The sequence below is a fragment of the Helianthus annuus genome, chromosome 12, assembly GCF_002127325.2.
Source record: "Helianthus annuus cultivar XRQ/B chromosome 12, HanXRQr2.0-SUNRISE, whole genome shotgun sequence".
NCBI classification, from domain to species: domain Eukaryota; kingdom Viridiplantae; phylum Streptophyta; class Magnoliopsida; order Asterales; family Asteraceae; genus Helianthus; species Helianthus annuus.
In genome coordinates, this window is record NC_035444.2 from 2,632,952 (window position 1) to 2,658,932 (window position 25,981).

Sequence of the window (25,981 nt, forward strand, 5' to 3'; positions counted from 1 at the left end):
CAATCACGTTATGGTTGCGAGTCGCAACCTCATGGTCTCGAGTAGCAACCTCATGGTTGCGAGTAGCAACCTCATGGTTGCGAGTAGCAACCTCGTTAACAGCTGTTTTGTGATAATAACTAAAGACTCGAAATTTAAGGGATTGTGGGATAATGTTTCCTGTTTTAATGCTGATCTAAACTTATCAAAAGATTTCGTAATAATAACTGATTATCTTTTAACAGTTTTCGAAATTTCAATAGATAAAATAAAGATCAAAAACAGGAAAAACACCCACTAATCTAAATTATATTCCAAATCTTAGGGAATTTTCGAGTTTTCTTAGAACCTTATGATGAACCCTAAAAAAAATAAACATAATTCTGGGTTCCGAAATCTAGATTTTTTTAAGATTTTGTTAACAGATTTCGGATACTAGGTTACCCATGAAGATTTCGAGTCAATTTATCATTCAATTGATTTCCGAAAACAGGGATTTCGGTAACAGGACTCGAAACAGTTTTCCAGATTTTTGATCCCAGAATAATGGATACAAAACCAGAACTGATTAATCAACATATGCTCTGATACCACATGTTGGATCAGTTCTGTTTAAACATAATGGAAAACATGAATAATACCTGTTACAGCAGATAACCCAGCAGAGAATCCAGTCAGGGATGCAGCCATCGAGTTAGTCATGATTGTTAGGATGATCTGGTTCCTCCTTAGGGTGTAAGTTATGATGGTGATGAAACCGAAACTAGGGTGAGAATCGGTTATGGGGAGAGAGCCGAATTCTTTGATGTTATGAGGGTTGTGATTGTGTAATGTGTGTAACCCTTAAACTCTCTAATAAGCCCCTTATTTATACACCCAAGAGGAAACCCAATTAGTTAATAAGGGTAATATGGTCCATCAACAATTACCAACTAATTATTAATAGGTTAATAAATATATTTTGATCTAATATAATATAAATGATTATATAGGCTACAAGATTAAATATTACATTTATATATTTAATCTCACACGTTGAGGTAATTATATTTATAGCAACTTTCATAATTAGAGATCCTTCAAACACTTACTACAAGGCTACAAGCAAATTTCAATACTGTCAAGCTTTTTCGTGTCCTCAAACTATTTTAGTCCAGTTGAAATTTAGTGTCGCGGCGACCATGTTGATGATTGTACCGGTGACAGATCAATAATCAACAATAACTAATTTCAGTTACTTACAAAGGGGTTTTTGTCGGCATGAGTTACTACTTATGTAACAGACTAACTGCAACCGTTTTAACAGTCAATTGACATACTCTTTCACAAAGAGTTTTGTTGTTTCAATAAATGGTGTGATGTTCACTAACTATAAAACACAAGTTTTTGGTCATTTTAAAATAAATGTCCATATTCGTTCTTATTTCTCTTTAAATATTTTTTCGGTTGAGATTTTGAGTGATACAAACATGATGCGTGCAAATTTGTATGTTTCTATAAGGATTTTCTTAGGTGCTGTTTGTTTTTTCTGCGGGAAAAGGTCTGCAGTCTGCAGACCACATCTGCAGGCATCTGCAGGAGAAGAGGTGGACCAAATGTCTGCAGTCTGCAAGAAGAAGAGAGTTTGTTTTTTTTATATATATAAAAACCACTTCTCACATTAAACACACACACAACACACAGAACCTCTCTCTCTCTCTCATCTCTCTCTCCCTGCCTCCCTCTACCACCACAACCAACCACCACCACTTCAGCCACCACCCACCCCGAAACAAAAGGAATTGGACTTGCCCAAAACCCTAGCCGCATACGGGTCTCCTCTCTATGTTTCTGTACGACGACCGGAGTTACCGGCGAAGCCGGTGGCTGCCGGCGGTTTGTTCCGTCGGGCAAGAAGCACCCCCTCCACCTCTGTTTTGATTGAACGACGACAACTGCACCCCCACACCCTCATTCTTCCACTTCTCCAGTGAATGACAAGCACAAAAATAAGGAGAGAGAGAGAGAGAGAGGAGAAATCGGAGAGAGAGGACGAGAAAGGAGATCGACGGCGGCGAATGCCGTTTCCGGCGACGAATCCGTTGTCGGCGGTGGCGGTGGTGTTTCGTTCTGACGGGTTTCACGATTACAGCAGTGATGTTTCAAATTTGGTTTGGGTTTCAGGAGTCTCGACTCGGTGCGACAGGTTTGCTCTCGTTTCAGTAAAGGTTTGACCTGGGTTTGTTTCGGCTTGGTGTGGTAGCGGAGCAGGGGTGGGCGGCGGATGAGGTGTTATCAGGGGTGGAGGTGGTGGCAGATGAGGTGGTGTCGGGGGTGGAGGTGGTGGCAGAGCAGGGGTAATGCAGGTCTGTGTTTTGGCAGAGAGAAGAAGTTGGAAGAGGTTGGGACATGTCTGTTTGAGGAAGAGGTGGGGAAGACCTTTTTTGTGAGAAGTGCTTCCGAAAAACAAACAAGTTGCAGACATCAAACGTCTGCGCGCGTCTGCGCGACGCAGACATAAGTGGCCAGAAGCACTTCTGGCCAAAAAACAAACACCACCTTACACAAATCTTGTTTAAAATTTATAAAAACTGCTTTTAACTTATACACAACTACACACCATTAGGATAGTGCATCTATCGTGTAGTAGTATAGATGGCTTAAAATCTAGTATCGACCTAGGGATTCAGTGTCTCTCACTACTCAATTCCCATTGTTGTTTAGTTAGTCGTAAAAGAGGAGTGTTTACAAAAGTAATATAAACAAATAAATAATAAAATAAAACAAAAATATGAAATAGGGGAGACAATCAATCAAAGATTTGGGATCCCTTTGATCTTGATGCAATAAGTAATATTTGAGTTGTAAGGTAAATATGGCATCCCATCATGAAATGGGAAAGACCATGTCAGGTGAACTACCTCTAAACTCTTCATGCACTTGCGTAAAATGGAATGACCACATTGGGGGCACATCTCCCACGAACTTACTTTCAAGATCGGAATGCTTGACCCCCATAAGCTGAAGTTATAAACATTTTAAACAAAATCTATACTTCAAGTGTAAAATCCTCTTGCTATGTTAAACATACACCAAGACTTATAAAGGAGTGTATAAGCTCGGTAGCACCACCATCCAAGAGACATATTACCAATCAAAGTCACCAATGCCAATTCCATGATATCTGGCTTTCTACCCACCATCTCTAGTGTGATAACCACGTTTGTATAAAAATGTACAAAACCAAAATGTGTGCAAAGACCACACCATGCGAACATATACACACACAAGTTCAAAAACCAACTTTAACTTATATTCAACAAAGCGTAAAAGTGTTTAAAAACTCAAATATATGAATACATCACTAATATAAACATCAAACATAAATAAATACACCAAGGTTCATCTAAAACAAAACGATACAAAAAGTTTAGCCAATATTGACCATTACATAGATATCAATAGATGGTGGATTAACATGGTATGGTTCCTATAAACCAACCGAAGCCAAGTGTAGTGTTGATTACAGCTTCATGAATCTATGATTGGACAATCCCAGGATGATAGAAATGGAGTAAAGTAAGGTAAGAACCTTAAAAGGTATTCCTTAGAGAGTGAAAATGTAGGAGGTGTGTGTTGGAATGAATGCCGAAAGTGGGGAGAGGGGTCCTCTATTTATAGGGCAAAAATCTACCCACTCACAACCATGCAAAGTCAGGCATGGTCGTGCCATGATTTGGTGTCCCTCTCGTACTTGTACTTATTCTTAGAGTTGGTTGACACGTGTATGCCTACACACACGAACGGGTGTGGCAGTACTTTTCTTGTTTGCACAGAAAATAGAATGTGCTCATGATATTTGAAAATAAGCCATGTGTTTCTACAATTTCACAAATAAAAATATTAAGGGCCAAAACATGTGAAAATTCGTTTAAAGTCATCAAATATGAGGGTGAATATACATGATTCAAAAAGACATCTACTGTTGTTCTGAAAATATAAATCCTACTAAGATTAAAATATTCCATGGAATATGACAAACAATCATTAATTAGAAACATGATGAGAAGGTTTGGCATATTAAAGAAGTTCAAGTTCCATCATTTTAGATGACGACTGAAAAATGGATCCCCATCCTTCTTACCATTATGAAGGTGGTATATGTAAAAAGCATGTCGATGCCTTAGCATACCTTAGCAATATCTGTATGGCATCTGAATGAGGCTTCCGAGGGCATTACATATATGACTAAGGACGACCATCACCATGGATGAGATATCAAGTCATGTTAATGTTAAATAGATGAGACTCCCTACAATTTGATGATGCATTGCAATATCTTTGAGTTCTCTCCCTCTTCTTATACAAAGCTTAACTGTAGTGTCATTAGGAGTTATAGTTTGCATACTATCCTTTATACCAAATCTTTGTAACAGCTCGGTACAATGTAGCACCATTTTTTCGGCTTCTTATTTCAATTAAAGACCAAGAAAAAGAAAATGACTGAGAATTCCAAGATCTTTCATGTGAAATCTTACACAAAGGAATTCCCTAAGTTATTCAATACCTTCTTCGTCGTCTCTAGTTATTATAAGGTCATCCACATAAATTAAAACCACCACTACTTTGCTCCTTATCGGTCTCACAAACATAATGCATCCTACTTTGACATCACAAAGTTGTGTTGTAGGAACTCACCTACTTTCCCAAACCACACTCTCAAGGACAGTTTTAAGCCATAGAATTCTTTATGTAGCTTACATACTTAACTAGGATGTTATTTGTTTTCAAACCATCTTGGTTCTTCCATGTATATTATATGGTCAAGATCACCGTACAAAAGATTGATGCTAACGTCCATCTGGTGCATTACCCACTTTTTACTTGTACCTACGACAATAAAGGTACTAGAAGCCGTACACACACAGAGTCAAGTTAACTTAGATTAAATTAATTTACTTCAATTAAGTTGTTAAGTTAATTTAGTCTTAAAGGAGCCAAACGACCCTGTTACAAAAGATAATAAACCAAGAATTAGTCAAAGATAAACACACTTGATAAAACAAAATACTAGAGTAATAAGATTAACTAATCCAAGAGTTTGAGAAGACATACCGATATGGGTGCAAACGAGCCGAGCTACTCGCGAGCTACTCGAGCTCGGCTAAAAAAAAGCTCGAACGAGCCGAGCTTAAACGAGCTCGAGCCCGAGCCTAAAAACAAGCTCGTTTAGTAAACGAGCCCGATCCCGAGCCCGAGCTTCGCTTATCGAGCTTGAGTCGGCTCGCGAGCCTTAACGAGCTTTTTTTTATATATATATTTTTTATTAATATTAAACATATATTTAAATAATAATATTTACCATTTATATAAATATAAAAAATAACTGTATTATATATATAACAATAATTATAATTAATAAATACTAAACGAGTCGAGCCCGAGCTTGAAAAATTACCTTCGAGCCGAGCTCGAGCTTTAGAAATAAAGCTCGGATCGAGCCGAGCTCGAGCTCGAGCTTTCATATGTTAAACGAGCTCGAGCTCGGGCTCGGCTCGGCTCGTTTGCACCCCTACATACCGATTAGAACCATGTGAAGTTCTTAACACTTTTACCCATGACGACTACCATTCTTGCATGATCTTCAAGCTCAAGTATAAGTGTGCAAAATGTGTCCCTCAACTCTCATTCATTACATATTTTTAGTGAACTAATCTATAGATATGCCTTATTCTTGACATGGATGATCAAAGATAGAATGTTGGAACTATATTTTTTGGATAGATTTCAGTTGGCATGAATGCCTTCCTTAAGGGATCAACCTTTCATCATCTAAGCAAAGAGAACTTAGGAAGAATAATAATTATGGCATACATAGGCATAAATTCACCAAGGTCCATGGATCATCCACACAAAGAAGTAGTTATGGCCCTCAAAAAGGTCCCATAAGTCTCTTAGAGGCAATTCCTTAGATGAAGACTTGGCACTCTAAGGCTTAGAATACACAACGGACAACAAAGCTAAAGACACAAGGCACAACCAAGCATAATGCATGCTTGAAATGGGAGGGGGAGGCCTTTATTTATAGTAGTTTTGGGGGACATATTTGTACGACCGTGCATGATGAGGCACGATTGTGCCTTGTCCTTTTGTCCGTAGATTCTTTTAGAAGTCGTCCTTTTTTTGTTGTTGTGGTACTATGCACGGCGTGTCCCGAAAGGCCCCACAGCAGGTGTAGTTCTGGTCTTCCATTTTGTCTTGATCTCATTTGTCTTCAGTGGGAGGCACAACCATGCATATACTTCTTGTCTTTCCGAACATTGGATCGCAATAACGAAGCTTCTGTTTTCCGGTTTTAGCCCATGAATTAATATCCATTTTAACTCGGTCTCTCACGAGTTCTCAATTGAAGATCAAGTCTTTTATCTCTCAGCACAGGTTTATCACCTTACAAAAGTACTGAGGGATAAGGACATCTCTTTGGAGTGCCATCATTAGTTCTCCTTCAATCATCTACAACCTTGCATCATCCTTTATTGAGAAAAAGGGCTTCGAGGGTTTCCTATGCTTGTTTTGGAAAATTGAGATTTTGAATGTGATCAAGAGTCTCATACTCCCTGGTTGTCTTCATTATGAACATGGTTCTACCAGCTTTAACGTGCAACATTATCTTTGGAGTGCCATCATTAGTTCTCTTCCAATCATCTGCAACCTTGCATCACCCGTTTTCGAGAAAAGGGGCTTCGAGGGTTTCCTATGCTTGTTTTGGAAAATTGAGATCTTCAATGTGATCAAGAGTCTCATACTCCATGGTAGTCTTCATTATGAACATGGTTCTACCAGCTTTAACGTGCCCTTTCCCTATAGATCCATTGATATCATTCGTAGGAACCCCGGTTTCAGTGCCATTAACAACGTTCCATAAGTCTTGCCCTTGAAGGTATGATTTAATATACGTTATCCATGTCTTGTAGTTACTTTGATTTACTTCCTTGATTCCTCCTGCTACTTGGAACTCAACCATCTTTACTTTCTTTTTCATTCATTTCCAACTGGATCTTATCTTTTAGAGTAGCAACCCCTGGATCGGCTCCTTTATGACTTCGATCGTTTCCTGCTTCTTCTCTAGATCGACCCTGATACCACGTGTAAAATTACAAACTCGATTCACTTAATCTCTTGCTTGATCATATCACACATAGGGGAAATTACATGGTTTCAAGTAAAACAAACTAAAAAGGAGGAAAAACACTTTAAATAGTGAAGATCCTTGGCCTACAATCTAACTAATTAGAAAACAATTCAAACTTCTAATTTATATTTATCTAAATACATTAAATAACTACTCACTAATTTAAATTTAAACAATTTTTTTTTTAAAAAACAACCCTTTAACTTTGATTGATCGTCTCTTTCCACCCCTCTCCCTATGGTAATATTGGCATCATATAATGTATCATCATGGCAATTATATTTTAAAAGCACCTATCGTATGACTAAAAATAAAATATCAATATACACAAGACACGTAACTTAATGGTTTGTGGTTGATAAAATCCATCAAGTAGATTTGAAAAGGCATAAGGACGTTACTAAAAATACGCATGTGGATCATTAGTCATTAGTCATTAGTCATAATATAACATGCAGTTATATATTAGTACATTTCATTTAACCACATTCTATCGTTTCATTTGGCTTGATTTGTCTCATCAAACTATAGCAAGAGATATGATTAGGATATATATATGATAGACGAATATTAGTCGACTTTTTCTGTTGGTTTCTTTGTATGTGTTACATCTTAAAAATTTGTTTTGCATTATCGTTTCTACGAAGCAAGTTCTTTGTAATCGCTAATATATGGCACATATGACAATTGATCATATGTATATTCGAGTAAAAATGAGTGCCGTGGGAGGGAAGGGAAGGTCTCCGCTTTGGTTAAGTTACGAAAAAAAAAGAGAGAAGTTAAAAGGATCATATGGGGAGAACTTTATTATGGTTGGAATTGCTCTTGGAAATTACATGACAACGGATGCTCTTGGAAGGATCTTATTATGTTTCTTCTTGATTATTAAAACTTTGGGTAAAAGTCAAACGTAAAAATCAAATGCAAATAATAATAATAATAATAATAATAATAATAATAATAATAATAATAATAATAATAATAATAATAATAATAATAATAATAATAATAATAATTAGTATATAGTAGTATTTCTGTCATTTGTATGCATACATATGTACACAATATTTTTGTTGCAAAACTAGTTGATGCCCCGCCCGCGTTGCGGGGCGATGGCCGAATAATTCTCAATCAATTAAAGAATACTATTATAGTTTTGTTAGGAAAGAAAAAAACTAAAACGATGACAAGACCGTAGTTCTGAGCTCAGGGCAAAACTATAGTTTGTTAGGATTAATGAGCGAGTGTTAGGCAGCTTCTTCACATAGAAAAAAATTAAATCCAGTCAACCAATTAAAAAAAACACTCTTATAGTTTTGCTAAAATATTGTAATTTGAACTGAGGGCAAAGTTGTATTTGTTGAGTTGGGTAAAATCATAATACTATAAAAGTTAAAGTGATGGCAATACTATAAATTTGAACCGGAGACAAAATCGTAATATAACTTTGCACTAAGGACAAAATCGTAATTTTAAGCTGGGAACAAAACTATATTTTTAATTTGAACTGGGGCAAAATCGTTATTTTGAATTGGGGGGCAAAAGCATACTTTTATTTTGAACCGGGCAAAAACATAATTTTAAACTGAGGACGAAATCATAATTTTTGAAACGGGGCGAAAATGCGAAATCGTCATTTTTAGTTTGGGGCAGAAGCAAAAATTTATTTTGAACTGGGGCCAAAATTGTAATTGTAATTGTAATATGGGGAAAAAAACATAATTTTGAGCCGCGGGCAAAATCGTAATTTTGAGCGAAAGACAAAAACATAATTTTATTTTGAAGTCGGGGCAAAAACGTAATTTTATGTTAAAGTAAGGACGAAACCGTAATTTTAAAATGAATATAAAAGAGTAAAACGGTTGGTCCAATGAGGAAGCGCCACGCAGCTGCGTGGCACTATTCCTCAAACTTCCTTTTGTATATGTTACAATACAATACAAAGTATATGTTACAAATGTAAAATTGTGTTTTGAGTTTTTACAATCAAATTTACTTTTATTTATTTATTTTATATAACCGATTCTTGTGGCCAGTGGCGCAGCTTTGAAGGGACGGGCCTCGCCCAATGTTTCGGCTAGAAGGATAATATTTCCGATTTTTTGTCCGAAAAATTTAAAATTATAGGTCCCCCCTCCTCAATTATTTTGTCTAAACTTCTGGATCACGTGACTTTCCGCTCCACGAAACTTTTAATCAGCTCCGTCACTGCTTGTGACCGGGTTTTTTTTTTTGTGTTTTTTTTTTTAAATATAACTTCCAATCATTTTCAGGACAGAATCGTTATCGGTAGCTTATTTTTGTGACCACTTCATTTCAGTCCTTAATGTGGTCGCTATTCACAAATATTAGTCGTCTTTTCCTTTGTGACCATTTCATTAATGTAATCCTTTTCTTAGTTTATGATGAATAACTTCTTTTTTTTTTTTCAAAAATAAAGATTTTCATTCATTGTTAAGCGGATTGTATAATATTATTTAGCACAAACCTGCTAATTAATGTTGCTAGTAAATTTAAACAATCATAAATTTTAATTATTTTAACAAGCTTCTGATAACATGTGATTTGCATAATAGGAAAAGCATTGTAATTTTCACAGAATGAACATGAGAAAGCAAAACAATGATTTTACTAACTTCATGTGAAGCATTAACAATATAACCTAGAGATGATAAGGATAAACATGGCTCTCAAAGTTGTTTGCACTGTTTGGTTTATCTCCGATGTTTTCAGTTCATTTATTATCTACAATAATGGCAAAGGATGGTGTATATTGATTGCCCACAATAAACATTAATAAATAAAATAATGTATCGTATATTAAGTATTTAAAATGTAGGACTTGGTGATGATGGAAGACTAGGCGAATAGGTGGAAATCGTTAGTTCGATCCTTGAACTGAGCGGGCTTTACCTCATCGCACTGTCGTGCCTTCGGGCGAGTGTTCATGGGCTTCGGCCCTAGGGGAGAGTTTTCCCCGGTTCGGAGGCGAGTATATCCTGATGTGGTGAATTTCACCAGTAGCTCATTTGAAGAATTCGTTGACCGTTCAAAAAAATATAGGATTGATCGGTTAAAAGATATATGAATAACAATCACACGAAAAATACATTACAATTGTAAAAGCTAAATTAAAATTACATGACATAATTATTTATAATTATAATAAGAGTGTATTATTTGTAGATGGTGTTATCATTTTATCATCACAAAATACATTAATTGGAAGCTTATATAATTTATTGCATCGTGTATTCATGTGCTCTACCCTCAACTCTTGATGTACACACACATGTGTATATATACATATTGAAGGGGTATGATCCCAAATCACAATTCTCCGGCTATAAATAGAAGACTCAACCTCCAGGTTTAAGAATTTGATTTCTTACTCTCTTATTCTATACACACACTTATCCTCAAAACGATTACTTATTCTCACGCCGGAGGGTGGTTACAAGGAGAACCACCATCTTCTCCTCCTTGTAGCGAGTCACCGGTGTTGTTCGTTTTGCAGAACATCTTTGAAGAATCAGTCATTCGACGAGTGAAGGATAGAGGTTGAACCATAGTACACGAGACCACCCGCTGTGATAGCCTAGTATTACCCAGTGTTTCATCACACACACATACACACATATATATATATATATATATTATATATATATGACATACATGCATGTGTGTATACCCGCATCAAAGCACTTCTAGTTGGAGAGTTCCTCCTATAGATACTAAAACACATTCTTCTCACCCCCAAATTAATCCAAGAAAACAAGTTCATTTTCTTGGCAAATTTAGTCAATTACACCCCAAATTTTACTCTTTTGCATGGTTGTGTATCCAAAAAATTGCTCGTGAAAACTTCTTGTTAAGTTGGCTAATGGAAGAGTTTACAAAGAGAGTACACGATCCATATTTCCAATCTCAACTAGCATCCACCACGGTTTCAGAAGACTCCTTGGCAAACCGTGTCTGGGTGCCAGGGCCAGTCATTGTTGGCGGGGGCCCTTCAGGGCTCGCTGTAGCCGCTTGTCTCAAGAATCAAGGTGTTAACGCCTTGATTCTTGAACAGACCAACTGTATAGCACCTTTATGGAAAATGAAGACATACGACCGGCTACGTCTTCATCTCCCTAAACAGTTTTGTCAACTCCCACTTATGCCTTTCCCTAAAGATTTCCCAACTTACCCTACTAAGCAACAATTCCTAGCCTACCTTGAAGCCTATGCAAACAAATATGAATTGAAGCCGGTTTACAACACTACGGTTGTGAGGGCGGAATACGATAGAGGGTGTGGGTTGTGGAGGGTGAAAACAAAGATGGCTGAGTATGTTAGCCGATGGGTGATAGTGGCTACCGGCGAGAATGCTGAAGAAGTTGTACCGAAGTTCGAAGGGATGAATGAGTTCACTGGACCTATTTTGCACACAAGTTCATACAAGAGTGGTGATTGTTTTGAAAACCAAAAGGTTTTGGTGGTTGGGTGTGGGAATTCTGGCATGGAGGTTTGCTTAGATTTATGCAACTACAATGCTTGCCCATCACTTGTAATTAGAGATTCTGTAAGAACTTCCTCTCTTAAATCTCACATTCTTACATATATTTGCGTTCAAATAACAGGTTATTTATGATATGAAAACACAATAATCATATAAAACCAATTTGTTTGGTAAGGTTTTAAAAACATTATAAACCAAACATTCCTTTGCATGAAGAACAGTGACAATATATTTTTTTTCTCAAAAAAATATGGTTATAGCTAGGGTTTGGATCGAGAGAACTACATATTAATTAACTCAATGTTTTTTTATTGTTTTTTATTATATTGTGATGAGTAATAACCTGAACTACAAATATAATCTTCCGTTCACTAATTAATTAGCTCTTTTATTGAAAATCTGAATTTGTATAATTCATGTTGTGTGAATCTTGATATTATTTTATAAAAAAAAAAATATAAGAAAGCAACTTTCTTCGATTATAGATTAAAAAATGAATCAACTTTATACCCAGAACATGATTTTTTTTTCATCCACAACTGTCTTTCTGGATTTTAGAACAAAATAGGAATAGGTATTTCCTTTGATCCGTTCTTACCAATACAAATTTAGAAAAAAAAAACGGTCGCTGCCACCGCACCGTAAACAACTGAAAAAAAAAAAAAACCCAACATCACATTGTGCATACAACTTCTGACCTGAAAATCTTTCTCCGGCGATTGTCCTCAACCGCCAACCGTTAAAAAAAAAAAAAAATCAAAGTCGACAGTGCGGAAGGGAACGGTTTTACCGGCGGCGTGGTTCTGAACGGTTTAACGGCGGCGTGTTCGCCGGAAGGGAACCGGAACACTCTTCCCGACGATTTCCGGCGAATTGTGTTTTTTTTCTTCCATATACTTGCAGATTTTGGTTCCTTCTTCTCCTTTTTCCTTTGTTTCTCTCAATCGATATTTACACAAAATACTTGCAGACTTTTTATGTACATGGTTTTGAATTTGAATCATTATTTTTATTGGGAACATGATTTTCTAGAGAAAGAAGGGTTTTCTTTTATTGCTCCTGTTTCCCTCTTTCTTTGTTGGAACATGGTTTTGAACTTGTATTCTCTTTCTTTGGGAATATGGATTACAGCTGGATCCACTATTTTATTATTATTAATATTCAATATTTCATTTTCATTCATAACAAAAACAACAGTATGGCATTTATTAGGCTTTGTATTACACATTTTTTTAACGGCAACTTTGTACTACACATTAGCCAGTGATTATTCACGTATTAATTATGGATTTTCATGTGAAGCATAAAAAAAAAAAAATTGAAATTTAAGGTTTATGTTTTAAACCTTTCGGTCAAATCACAAACAACAAATGTTGTTTTATTATATTTGAAATTTAGATTTTGACTAACACCTCAAAACCAATTATATACGTTTAAAAAAAAAAAAAAGAAACCGTTCTGTTTAACGGTTTTTATGGCAACTTTAATCCTCTTTTTTAGTCTTATAAATGATAATCACCGTTCTGTTTAACGGTTTTTATGGCGAATAACAAACTCATTAAAAAAAAAAAAAAAAAAATACAAACTCATAACTACATATGAAAACTGTCTGCTTATAAAGAACCCGAAGTTCTCCTATGGTATCCATTATATACACATGCTTGTTATTAAATGCATGTCTTTTTCCTTTGTAGACAAAATGTCGAACTTATCAAAACTCGAATTCGTCGCCCTTGACATCTCGGGAAATAACTACCTCCCATGGACTCTTGATGCGAAAATTCATCTGACAGCAAATAATCTAGGTGCGACAATCAATGATGAGAATCAAACCTCCGCTCAAGATAAGGCTAAGGCCATGATATTCCTTCGTCACCATCTTCACGAAGACTTGAAGAGGGAGTATCTTACTGTTGAGGACCCTCTCGAGTTGTGGAAAAATATCAAAGAAAGATTTGACCACCAGAAGCTGGTCTTGCTCCCTAAAGCTCGCTATGAATGGCTTCATTTGAGGCTACAAGATTATAAAAGTGTTAGCGAGTACAACTCTGCTCTTTTCCGCATCACCTCTGAGCTTAAATTATGTGGTGAAAAAATAACCGACGAAGACATGCTTGAGAAAACTTTCTCAACGTTCCATGCATCAAACATGCTCCTGTCGCAGCAGTATAGGGAACGTAAATTTACAAAATATTCTGAATTAATATCATGTTTGTTGGTCGCGGAGCAAAACAACAAGCTCCTACTACAAAATCATCAAGCGCGACCAGTCGGTGCAAGCCCATTGCCAGAAGCCAATGCGGCAAATTATCAAAGCGGACGTGGGAGAGGTCGCGGTCGCGGTCGCGGGCGTGGTCGTGGACGGAGCAATACATGGCGAAGAGAATCTCAAAATTCTAAATCTAGTGGTGGCGAATCGAGCCGACAAAACACGGGACGACCTCCTAGAGGGAGAACCGGCGAGAGCCAAAACAATATATGTTATAAATGTGGAATGTCAAATCATTGGTCCCGCACATGTCACACCCCTAAACACCTCGTTGAGGCATATCAACGCATGATGAAAGAAAAAGGAAAGAATGCTGAAACTAATCTGATTGAGAATGCACCTTCACCCACGATATCAGACGTTCATTTGGATGCATGCGATTTCATTGAAAATGTTCGTGATGTTTAAACATATTTAACGTATCTTTTATATTTTACTTTTCACATTGTGACCTTGGTATTTGGTTTGGTTTGAAACTTTTGCAATGTTTTATTTTTACTCCTTTGCATTAATTTTTATTTATTTATTTATTTCCTGAAGAAATATGCATGCTAGCTCCAGTAGAGCTATTATTGGTGATGAATGTCTGGTAGATAGTGGTAGTACTAACACTATTCTCAAAGATATGAAATAGCTACCCGAAATGTAGCGTTTGCCCGACTATTAACGCAAATCATACAGTTGAGAGCTCATTTCCCTGAAAATCCAATTAAAACCATACGAGTGGATAATGCAGGAGAATTCACATCCCAAGCTTTTAACGATTATTGTATGTCGATTGGGATAAAGGTTGAACATCCAGTAGCTCATGTTCATACACAAAATGGTTTAGCTGAATCATTAATTAAACGATTACAAATAATCGCTAGACCTGTCCTAATGAGATGCAAATTGCCATCTTCTGCATGGGGGCATGCTATTCTACATGCTGCTGCATTAATCCGATTAAGACCAACTGCCGACCATGAATACTCCCCATTACAACTGGTCTCCGGAAGAGAACCAAATCTGTCCCACCTCAAAATATTTGGTTGTGCGGTATATGTACCAATATCGCCACCACAACATACCATAATGGGACCACAGAGAAGGCTGGGGATTTACATTGGTTTTAATGCCCCTTCTATTATTAAATTTTTAGAACCATTAACGGGTGACGTGTTTACAGCACGCTTTGCTGACTGTCAGTTTAATGAGACAGTATTCCCAGTCTTAGGGGGAGATAAGACTAAAGAAAGACTGGTAACACAAGAGTTAACATGGAATGCATCATCATTATCAAATCTCGACCCCCGAAGTGGTCAAAGTGAATCTGAAGTCCGAAAGATTATACATTTGCAAAGAATCACAAATGAATTATCAGATGCATTCACAGACACAAATAGGGTGACAAAGTCACATATACCAGCATCAAATGCACCTGCTCGAATTGAAGTAATCCCAGAAGCGATTACCATACAAAGAAAACGTGGGAGACCAATAGGTTCCAAAGATAAAAACCCACGTAAGCGAAAAGAGCAGAATAAATCAGTTGGTGAAAATTTAGTAAATGAAACTCTAGAAGAGGTAAATGTCCCAGAAGAGACAAATATAACTCCAAAGGAAAATGAAAATCCAGAAGACGCACTGGTACTAAACGAAAACGAGATCTCTATCAATTATGTACAAAATAGTACAATATGGAACCGAAATGAAACACGTGTTAATGATATGTTCGCATATGCTATAGCAACAAATATAATCAATGAAAATGATTACATACCTAAAACTCTAGAAGAGTGCATGCACAGAGTTGATTGGCCAAAATGGCAAGAGGCCATAAAGGCTGAGGTAGGTTCGCTTGAAAAGCGAAATGTTTTCGGACCTGTAGTCCGAACACCCATAGACGTCAAACCAGTAGGTTATAAATGGGTGTTTACTATAAAAAGAAATGAAAGGAATGAGATTGTACGATACAAGGCACGTCTTGTACCACAAGGATTTTCCCAAATCCCAGGAGTTTGATTATGAGGAAACGTATTCCCCTGTAGTGGATGCGATAACCCTTAGATTTCTAATTGGCCTTGCAATCTCAGAAGGACTTCAAATGAGACTTATGGATGTCGTCACTGCATACTTGTACGGGACATTAGAAAATGACACCTACATGAAAATCCCTAAAGGATTAAAAATGCCGGAAGCATTAAAATCAATACCTCGAGACATGTGTGTTATTAAGCTAAAAAGATCTTTATATGGTCTTAAACAATCTGGCCGTATGTGGTACAATCGGCTTAGTGAATATCTTGAAAAAGAAGGATACAAGTCTGATGTAATCATTCCATGTGTTTTTATAAAAAGATCACTCTCAAAATTCACTATAATAGCAGTCTACGTGGATGATATAAACATCATTGGAGCTCCTGAAGAGATAAAAAAAAAAAACTGCTAATATATTAAAGAGAGAATTCGAGATGAAAGACCTTGGCACAACAAAATTATGTCTCGGCCTGCAGTTCGAGCATTTGCGCAACGGTACATTCATACATCAGTCAAATTACATCCAGAAGATGTTAGTACGTTGTAATATAGATAAAGCTCATCCTTTTAGCATACCCATGGTTGTTCGACCGCTAGATCCTCAAAAGGACCCTTACCGCCCTCAAGAAGAAGGCGAAGAAGTACTTGGTCCAGAAGTACCGTACTTAAGTGCGATCGGTGCGCTTATGTATCTTGCAAATAACACGAGACTCGGTACATGTACTAGCGAGATACAGTTCAAACCCAACACGTAGACACTGGAATGGAATAAAACACATATTCCGATATATTTGCGGGACACAAGACTTAGGTCTTTTCTACCAGAAAGATCAAAAGTCCCAGCTTGTTGGGTATGCTGATGCTGGATATCTATCAGATCCACATAAAGAAAAATCTCAAACAGGTTTATTCACATATGGTGGCACAACAATTTCTTGGAAGTCAACTATGCAAACACTTACAGCAACGTCATCAAATCATGCCGAACTAATTGCACTATATGAGGCTGGTCGAAAATGTGTGTGGTTGAGATCAATGATTACTCACATACAAGAAGCATGGGGATTAGAACAGATCAAGAAGGAGCCGACAATTATTTATGAAGACAATGCTTCTTGCATAGCTTAGATCAAAGAAGGTTACATCAAGGGTGATCGAACAAAGCATATTTCACCAAAATTCTTCTCAACATATGACTTGTAGAAAGAAGGGGAAATTGATGTTTGCCAAATCAAGTCAAGTGAAAATTTAGCTGACCTATTCACGTTATTCACAAAATCTTTATCAAGAAACACTATCGAGCAACTATCACACAAGATCCGTCTCCGTAGATTGAAAGATGTTTGTTGAATTCAGGGGGAGAATTATACACACTGTACTCTTTTTGTTTGTGTGTGAAAAAGGATGTTACAGTATATGAAAAAAAATCCTTTACCGATTACCGGTTTGTAAATCAAAATTTATTTGCATCCTTCGGATATATACTGTATAAAGACTTGAAAACACATTGTAAACATTATGATGACGTGTACCTGGATGTATGAGCCGAAGATGTTCGGAATCACAAAACAGAAACAGAGTGATGAATGTGTTGTTGGCCGGCGACGGGAAAACGGCTACAAATTCTTGTGATTGATCTCAGATTTCCGATAAATCTCAGTTTGTTAGAGCCTCGTGCTGATAACGTGATATGAAAAATAAGATAAATATGAGAAGATGAGAAGTGTATATTCTTTCATTTATCAATCATATATATATATACAATGATGTAGTCAAATGTAACTGAGAATTTATGTAGTCAAATGTAACTGAAACATTATGTAGTCAAATGTAACTGAAACCATGATAATTTAGTAGGAGAATTAGGAGGGAATATATCTGTATTTATAACAGAATCAACTTTATACCATTAATAAGACAATTAAATTAGTAATGATTCTTTATAAAATATGTAGAAATATGGGAATTTGATGTTAACATTTTTAGGAAAAAAAAAACTGTAAAGAATCTTTTACGTCGGCTTATATATTAAAGAGTTAATGATAAAACTAATCAAATATATTATATAGTTTTTGTTCTCTTTCTATCGAATCTAACCATAAACGTGTTCAATTTTGCCTTTCACTTTCTTGGACTTCGTTTGCATGCGTATTTCTACTTGCATTTGATAATATTCCCTCTTTCTTGAAATCACTCACTGCAAGAAAGATCCTACTTTATGCAAAATATGAAATATGTCCATCATTCACTTCCTTTTCTATTCCTTTTTAGTTTTTTTATTTTGTAAGTAGCTTTAATTTGGGTCTCATTTTTCTTTTTGGTTATCGACTTTGTAGTTGCATGTGTTGCCACAAGAGATGCTTGGTAGGTCAACATTTGGATTGTCCATGTCTTTGCTCAAATGGTTCCCCATTCGAGTAGTCGACCGGTTCTTGCTACTAGTATCGCGTTTCATGATTGGGGACACAAATAAACTCGGACTTAGTAGACCTAAGCTCGGTCCGCTTGAGCTAAAGAATGTTTATGGCAAAACACCTGTGTTGGATGTAGGCACGCTCGCAAAGATTAGAAGTGGCGACATCAAGGTTCAGATTTTTTTCTTCTATTGCTACTACAAAAATTACCATTTGTGACCGTTAAAACTTTATAGAATTGTCGTTTTCGCCTTGTAATGTCATTACTAAATGGACATAAATGAAACTTAATGTAGGTTTATCCAGGAATTAAGAGATTAGCATGCAATAATGTGGAGTTTGTAGATGGAAGAATTGAGAAATTTGATGCTATTATTTTAGCCACAGGTTATAGAAGTAATGTGACTACTTGGTTAAAGGTAGGCTATAAACTCAACTTTAATATATGCATATTTAAATGCACAAAATTGAATCCACAACTTAATAACATTTATATAAGTTGTTATCTTTACCAAAAGTTATCACAAAATTGAATCCACAACTTAATGACATTTATATAAGTTGTTATCTTTACCAAAAGTTATATAAATTAATTTGCTTCTCTGCTTATCGAACAATAACATAATATAATTACATTGGTAAAAGTGTTAATATCTTCATGATTTTTATTTTTAGGACACAAACTTATTCTCAGAAAAAGATGGGTTCCCCAAGAAACAATTCCCGGAAGGTTGGAAAGGTGAGAATGGATTATACGCTATCGGGTTCACTAAACGTGGCTTACTGGGTACGTCCATAGACGCTGTTCGAATTGCAGAAGATATTGCATGTCAATGGAAAATGAACATGAAGCATTTCAAGTCGTTACATCCAGCAACATAACCACGAAAGCATATATATGTAGGGGTCGGTTAACGTACAATATTCTTTAACGTATGATGCGTACGAGATGAAATTACGCACGTTATAAAACTCAAAAACCCTAATCACGCATGATGATAAACCATAATCACGCATGTATAAAATCAGAAATCACGCATGGGGTAAAATCCTAATCACACATGTTACAAAACTAATTACACATGTTATAATTTCATCTCGTACGTATTATACGTTAACAGGTATTGTATTTTACATTTCACTATATATATATATATATATATATATATATATATAGACTCAAATAGATTTTATTTCATGTGGTTGTGTTTAATTAGATTTATTAGGAAATACATATGATTGATTAGGGTCATATATGTTTCTTTTAATTGGCAAAGTTGTAACATATAATTCAAGTGAATATATTATGTCCACAAGTGGAATTGCTCTTACGTACTTAAGATTGTCACTTATAAAATAAATTTGCAAAATTAAATGAAAATGAGTTGAATCAAGGGCGTATCTTTCTGTGGGCGGGAGGGGGCGGCCGACCCCCCGAACTTTTTGCTCGTTAGTGGAGAGTATGTGGTTTTCGTATAGAAATTTTTGGATATATACATTTTTGACCCCCCGGTTTTATAAAAAAATTTGTTATATACGTTTTCGACCCCCCGATCGGAAATCTCAAGTTTCGCCATTGAGTTGAATGAATTGATGGGTGAGAATTGAGAAATCATAAGCATGGTACTAGTTGTGTAAGTACAATGTGGAAATTTCGATAGGATGAATGATGGAGCTTTCATATCTTAATCATGTGAATATGTCATGTATCCATCTATCCTATGACTTAAGGTACCTAAATTATCATTCGAATGTCTTCTCTCCTCTCCCGTCCTTGAGTTATCAGTACCCACCCGATAATAATTCAAAAAGATAGGGCGAGTACATATCCTTTTGCGCGCTTAGGGACCATCGTAATTATAATGCGCACATCACCATGTGTAACATTTTGGTCTTAACATGAGTTGTCACCCTGGATTTGAAAGAATAGATAGCTCAATGAGATCATTAGAAATGTTAAATATTATAATAGGTGGTTTATGACATAATTAACATGCCAATAATTGCAGCAAATGATTAAATTTTTACATGAGTTAGGACCTACTTATTTCTCCTCAAGCATAAAGAAAATAGGTCTCCAAAACCCCCAACATTGCAGCATTGTACTTGTAGTGTTTCTTTGTGAGCAACAACTCATTTTTGGTCACTAGTGAAGCCAAATGGGTGCTAAATCCCTTTTTGATGCTGATCAAATTGTCATTTTCTTCAAGGTATCTATGTAAAAGCCTGTTCTTGTATATAGTATCAATTATTCATATACGTGTTGATATGTGCCATCAAACCATGTAGTCCATACAATGCTCATACCATGCATTCGTCCATGAACGTAGGTGCTTGCTGCAAGTTATTAATTATTCCCCTTGTTTATTTTTCATATTTAGTGGGTTATTATATTCCTAGTTTTACGTATTATTCTAGTTTGGTTTTATTTGTTATTGTGCCTATAAAAACTAGCAGTCTATGTTTGGAATGAATTAAGAAGAAAATTGGTTGCAAAGTATTGTCTTGTTTCTTAATCGATTTTTTTAAATTCTAACTCACTCAACTGTCTATCGAAAGATTGACTATCTTGAATCGGTCTATAACGTATATCCATCCATATCCATATATATATACATTCCATATACTATATAATAAAATAAAACTCATGGTGGACACATGCCATTTATTATATATATATATATTGAAAGTTTTAAATACAATAGTCCTTAACTGTGATACGTACGATACTAAAGCACGCATGTTATAAAATTCAAACCCTCATCACGCATGAATAAAATATAACATGCATGATTAGGGGTTTACCTCATGTGATTTGTTCATGCTGATTATCTGATTTGTTCATGCGTGATTATGTGGTTGTCTTTATACGTGATTAAGATTTAAATTTTATAACATGCGTGATTTAATATCGTATACATCGCACGTTAACCTTCCTCTCTCTTTCTCTCTCTCTCTCTCTCTCTTTATATATATATATATATATATATATATATATATATATATATATATATATATATATATATATATATATATATGAACAGCTAAGCTTCACCCCCTCCCTCTTCCCAAACACTATAGTAAATTACACATCCAAATGATTGAACTTTGGTCTCCTCACAAGAGGTAATCCCTCTTGACCACTAGCTCAAAGCCGACATTAAACAAGTGAATAAATTATAAATGTCACACTTTCAGTTGAACCCAAATTAAATTCAGGACCATAAGTCTTTAGATCTTTAAACATTCCCTTTTATACACCAAATTGAATTCAGGACCATAAGAGTTTTAATCCTATTCAAACTCTTTAGATCTTTTAACATTCCATTTTATACTATTCTAGAAGCCATGTTTAAGACGTTTCAAACAATATTTTTACGTGTTTTACAAAATATTATTTTTAAGTATCTTTAGAAAATAATTTCTTAATTGTGTTCGACCATCGATTTAGAGAGTACTTTATGCATAACAAAACTATTTTTAATTTTAAGGATATTGGCCTCTAATAATCCCTAATAGACGTCATTAGCTATTGACAGTCTTATTTTTTTTTTTCTAACTAGCAGTCCCACCTTTCAATTATTTTTCCTCTACTAGTCCTCAGTTAAAAAAATTTAACGGAGTTATGTTTTTTTTCAAAATTACAAACTCACGTTTTAGGGCTTTTGATCTGAACAAGGATACGAGTCGATTGATGTAAAAATTATCTTGAAACGGTCAGGGGTGGAACCAGAGGGGGGGTCAAGAGGGTCCGTTGACCCTCCGATAACCGGAACTTTTTGAATTTTTATTTATAAATTTTGAGTTTTTGAAGAACAAACTTAGAGATGGACCCCCTAATTTGAACTGGTATAGAATATAAGCTTATGTTGACCCCCTAACTAAATCGTTCTGGTTCCGCCACTGGAAACGGTGCTAACTGTTTTATTAGTTCTACCTACCTAAATATGAGTAATTATTGTTACTTCTACCCAACTTATAAATTAATTACATAGCTATTAAGTATGACATAAATACATCATTTTTTCATGTTTATTTATTTAATCTCTTTTTGAAGATATATACTAATGACATATAATTAGGGTTTGTTCATTTAATCCATTTTCTTGTTTTCATTTTGTGGGCTTTACTTACTCTTAACAAGCAAGAGTTGGATAAATTGCATAACTTAAAGGAGAATCAATCTCTTATTGACTCATTAACGCATTGGAGAAATTGCATAACTTAAAAAGGAGAATCAATCATTAACTTAAGTTGCATTATACACTTGATGTAGTTAAGGTAGTGAGATTTGTTCATGAAAAATGATGAATTCTCATATATCCTAAGAGCATCTTTGCAGTGCTACACCAAGTCTGAAATCTGGATTTGCCATCTCAGTGCGCTACATCATTCCAAACTTCTACCCTATAACAATTGTTTTTTCCTCAAACACGAAATCAATCCAAACTTCCACATCACACTCCACTTTTATATAAAAAATACATTAAAAAACAAATGTGTGTGTGGGGTCCCACCTTGTGCTTCCGGACGGGTGGTCCCTGCACCAAACCGGACCAAGCCCCCTCGTCCACTTTGTGAATCTGCCATTCCAGACGCCATCCGCTTGGGTGTGGTGGAGATGCTCTAATAAGAAAGGTAAGCTAGGTAGTTTGATAAGAAATGGACCACTTTGATTATCATCATAAGGGGTGGGTAGAGGTCTAACCAGGGTGCACCACAACTCTCTATCATTTGAATATGAGGTGTTTATATCAATGATTGGGTTAGGCCCTACTCCAATTTAAGACAAAACTACTAGTTATGTAATGACAAATGGACGGATGGATGAATGTGTCAACTTAGCATGCAAACCAAAGAGAGAATATCGTAATCAAACTTTTAAAAATATCATAATCAAGCTTTTCAAGAACAAATGAAGAACTTATAATTGAACAGGTGAATGTTTTATGTCATAATTTAATTGGACAATTAATAATAGTAGGCTACGGTTTTGAAGTTAGGAGAAGATGAAAGAGGGTGATGGTGATTTGAATAAATGAATGAATAGAAGAATATGACTTTGAAACGGTGTGATGTCGGCTTAAGTGTTTCCAAATAGTGATCAAATACTTGTAGTTTTTAACAAAACAAGTAGAGACGGACTAATACTCAAAAAAAATCTTAAATTGCTAAAAAGAAAATCATTTAATTTGTTTATATATGTTTTAATTTTGTATTTTCTTAGACTATGTAGATATAAACTAATCAATTAATTTGTTTATATATGTTTTAATTTTGTATTTTCTTAAGTTCGAAAATGTTACGTAAACCCTGCAAAATCTCTTGTTAAAAAAGTGTAATATGTAATGTTACATATATATAAATGAATGAAACATGTGTAACATATTATCTTTCTCTCTCCTGACAAAAACTGTTACGTGTCAGATCTCTGAAAAAGCTACAAAAAGTGGCAACATGTGGTCTATCCAATGATCGAGTTTCTGAACTCACATGGGTTTTTCCTCCCTCCCTCCCCGCTCTCTCTCTCTTTCTCTCTCTCTCTCTCTATATATATATATAGAGAGAGAGAGAGAGGTAATTATAGAGAGATATCCCTATTCAGTTTAGAAAACCAAACAAACTCAAATGGGTGGATACAAACATGTCACGTGTTACGTAACACATTTTCTGCAACTGGGGAGAGAGAAGTGCATATCTTACATTTTCCACCATTTCATTTTTCGTAACTTCACATGTTACCTTTTTTATGGGTTTGAAAGTAGTTTTTCAGAAGTTACGGAGTGTAAAAATTTTTGAACTTAGAATTTACGAAGTTTTAATTTTTGGGGTGCATGGAAAAAAATGGTACATTTTTATAGGAAGATTTTTGTGTAACAATTACAACTGTTACACCTTTTGTGTGAGAGGAGAGATGAGAGAAAAAGCTGGTTACATTTTTTTGCACTCTGTTACATTTTCTCTGAAAAGAAACTTGTTGTACTTATTCAATCTCCACCATTGATTAGTTGGATGTATGGTAGAGATGAGGTTTCCTTGATTTTCTTAACTCACTAGGAATCGACATGTAGACATGTTTTTGACTTAGACAAGATATTTTGGATTATTTTGACATGGTATTATATTAAAGAACATCAAACGTAACAACTAAAAACACAAAGCAATGTATTCTAATCTTAAAACTTAAAACACCATGCCGAAAAAATTAAACTGTGTGTTGTAGTTGTATTTTAAATTTCATGTCTACATACATTGAATCATGCTTTAAATTATTATTTTGGTGTTTTTCAATATAATACCATGCTAAAACAATCCTAGACATCATTTTCTACGTCGAAAACATGATCCTTACATAAACTTCTTAGAGGATACAAAACCAAGCCTATAAATTGGACGTGACATGCCATTATGTATAATGGCACGTCCAATTTAAAGGCTTCCCCAAAAGCCATAATATTCAAATAATGACATTGGTTTATTAATAAAATGAGTAGGAAGTTAAAAAAAAGGGGGGTTAAAGGCTTTTAGCTTAAAATGATCATATTTGGGATGGAAAGCCCATGATTATCATGTATATAAGAGTATTACAAACCCTAATCAGCCTATTTACTCTCTTAATTTCAACAAAATCTAGAGAGAAAAAATAAAGACAAGGGTCAAAGCCCAAGGTGCTGAAGATTTAAATCTTGGAATCTAATGTTCGTTGTTTATGACTATTATAAAAACACATTTTACGTTAACCGGCTATATATATATATATATATATATATATATATATATATATATATATAAACAAAGACAAACCAATCATCCACAAAGGATAAACGTAATAAGTGTATGCAGATTTTGAAATGTTGTTGTAATGACTTCAACACACCGATATAAATTGTGTGAAAAAAAAACACATTATGCTAGTTTTTATAGCTATAAATTTGGCAAGCCGTGGTAAATGTTTAACATTTCGTTATATATTAAAAAAACTATCCATTGTTCATGTAAACATGTAAAAGAATTATAAAAGACTATCCATTGTTCATGGAACATGTAAAAGAATTATGAAACTCTGCTTGTTGAGGATGAAGTAAATACAAACTGCGTAAATGAATAAGCGAAAAAGTTATCATAACAGGTACCAGTTTGTCTGAGAAAATGTTTATACCTACAAAATTTATTGTTATCATCTACTTTTTTTTGTAAGTATTTAAGTTACAAACTTAGCTTGGCCGAGCTTGTGGTTTGACTATGGGTTAAAACGAGATCAAGTCAATATCTGATAATGTCAAAACGGGTTATTTTAAAAGAACGTAAAATTTTATTTGCGTCATTAGAGGTGTCAGTGGCTGTGGCGGTAGGGGTTGGTGGTAATTGTGGCGATGACGACTGTGTCGGTGATGATGGTTGCAACACTTGTTGGTGGTGATTGTGGTTAATGAAGGAGGTGAAGGCAGGATAACGGCAACAATGGTGGCAGATATGTTGTGGTGACGATGATAGAAGGTGGTAGTAATGAAAGGGGTCCTAACGACTGTGACTGGTAGGTTGTGGCAATACACAATATCGGTGGGAGGTGTTGGCCTATTTAGGCTCGGTCTAAATTAGCAAGTTTTTTGAAATACTGTATTATG

At 35.3% G+C, this 25,981-nt stretch overlaps 1 protein-coding gene across 2 annotated transcripts; it reads left to right on the top strand.

Annotated features, from left to right (window-relative positions):
* The first annotated feature begins 10,467 nt into the window (after window positions 1–10,467).
* Window positions 10,468–19,648, top strand: LOC110893802 (indole-3-pyruvate monooxygenase YUCCA2). Of its 2 annotated transcripts, XM_022140934.2 has the most exons (4): window positions 10,470–11,717; window positions 18,279–18,527; window positions 18,653–18,775; window positions 19,032–19,645. In XM_022140934.2, exons 1-4 carry the CDS (start codon window positions 10,830–10,832, stop codon window positions 19,236–19,238), a joined length of 1,467 nt encoding a protein of 488 aa, XP_021996626.1. In that variant the 5' UTR covers window positions 10,470–10,829; the 3' UTR covers window positions 19,239–19,645. The 2 variants fall into 2 exon arrangements, with proteins under 2 accessions (XP_035836611.1, XP_021996626.1); XM_035980718.1 differs by lacking the exon at window positions 18,653–18,775 and having other exon boundaries at window positions 10,468–11,717; window positions 19,032–19,648.
* Window positions 19,649–25,981: the final 6,333 nt, after the last annotated feature.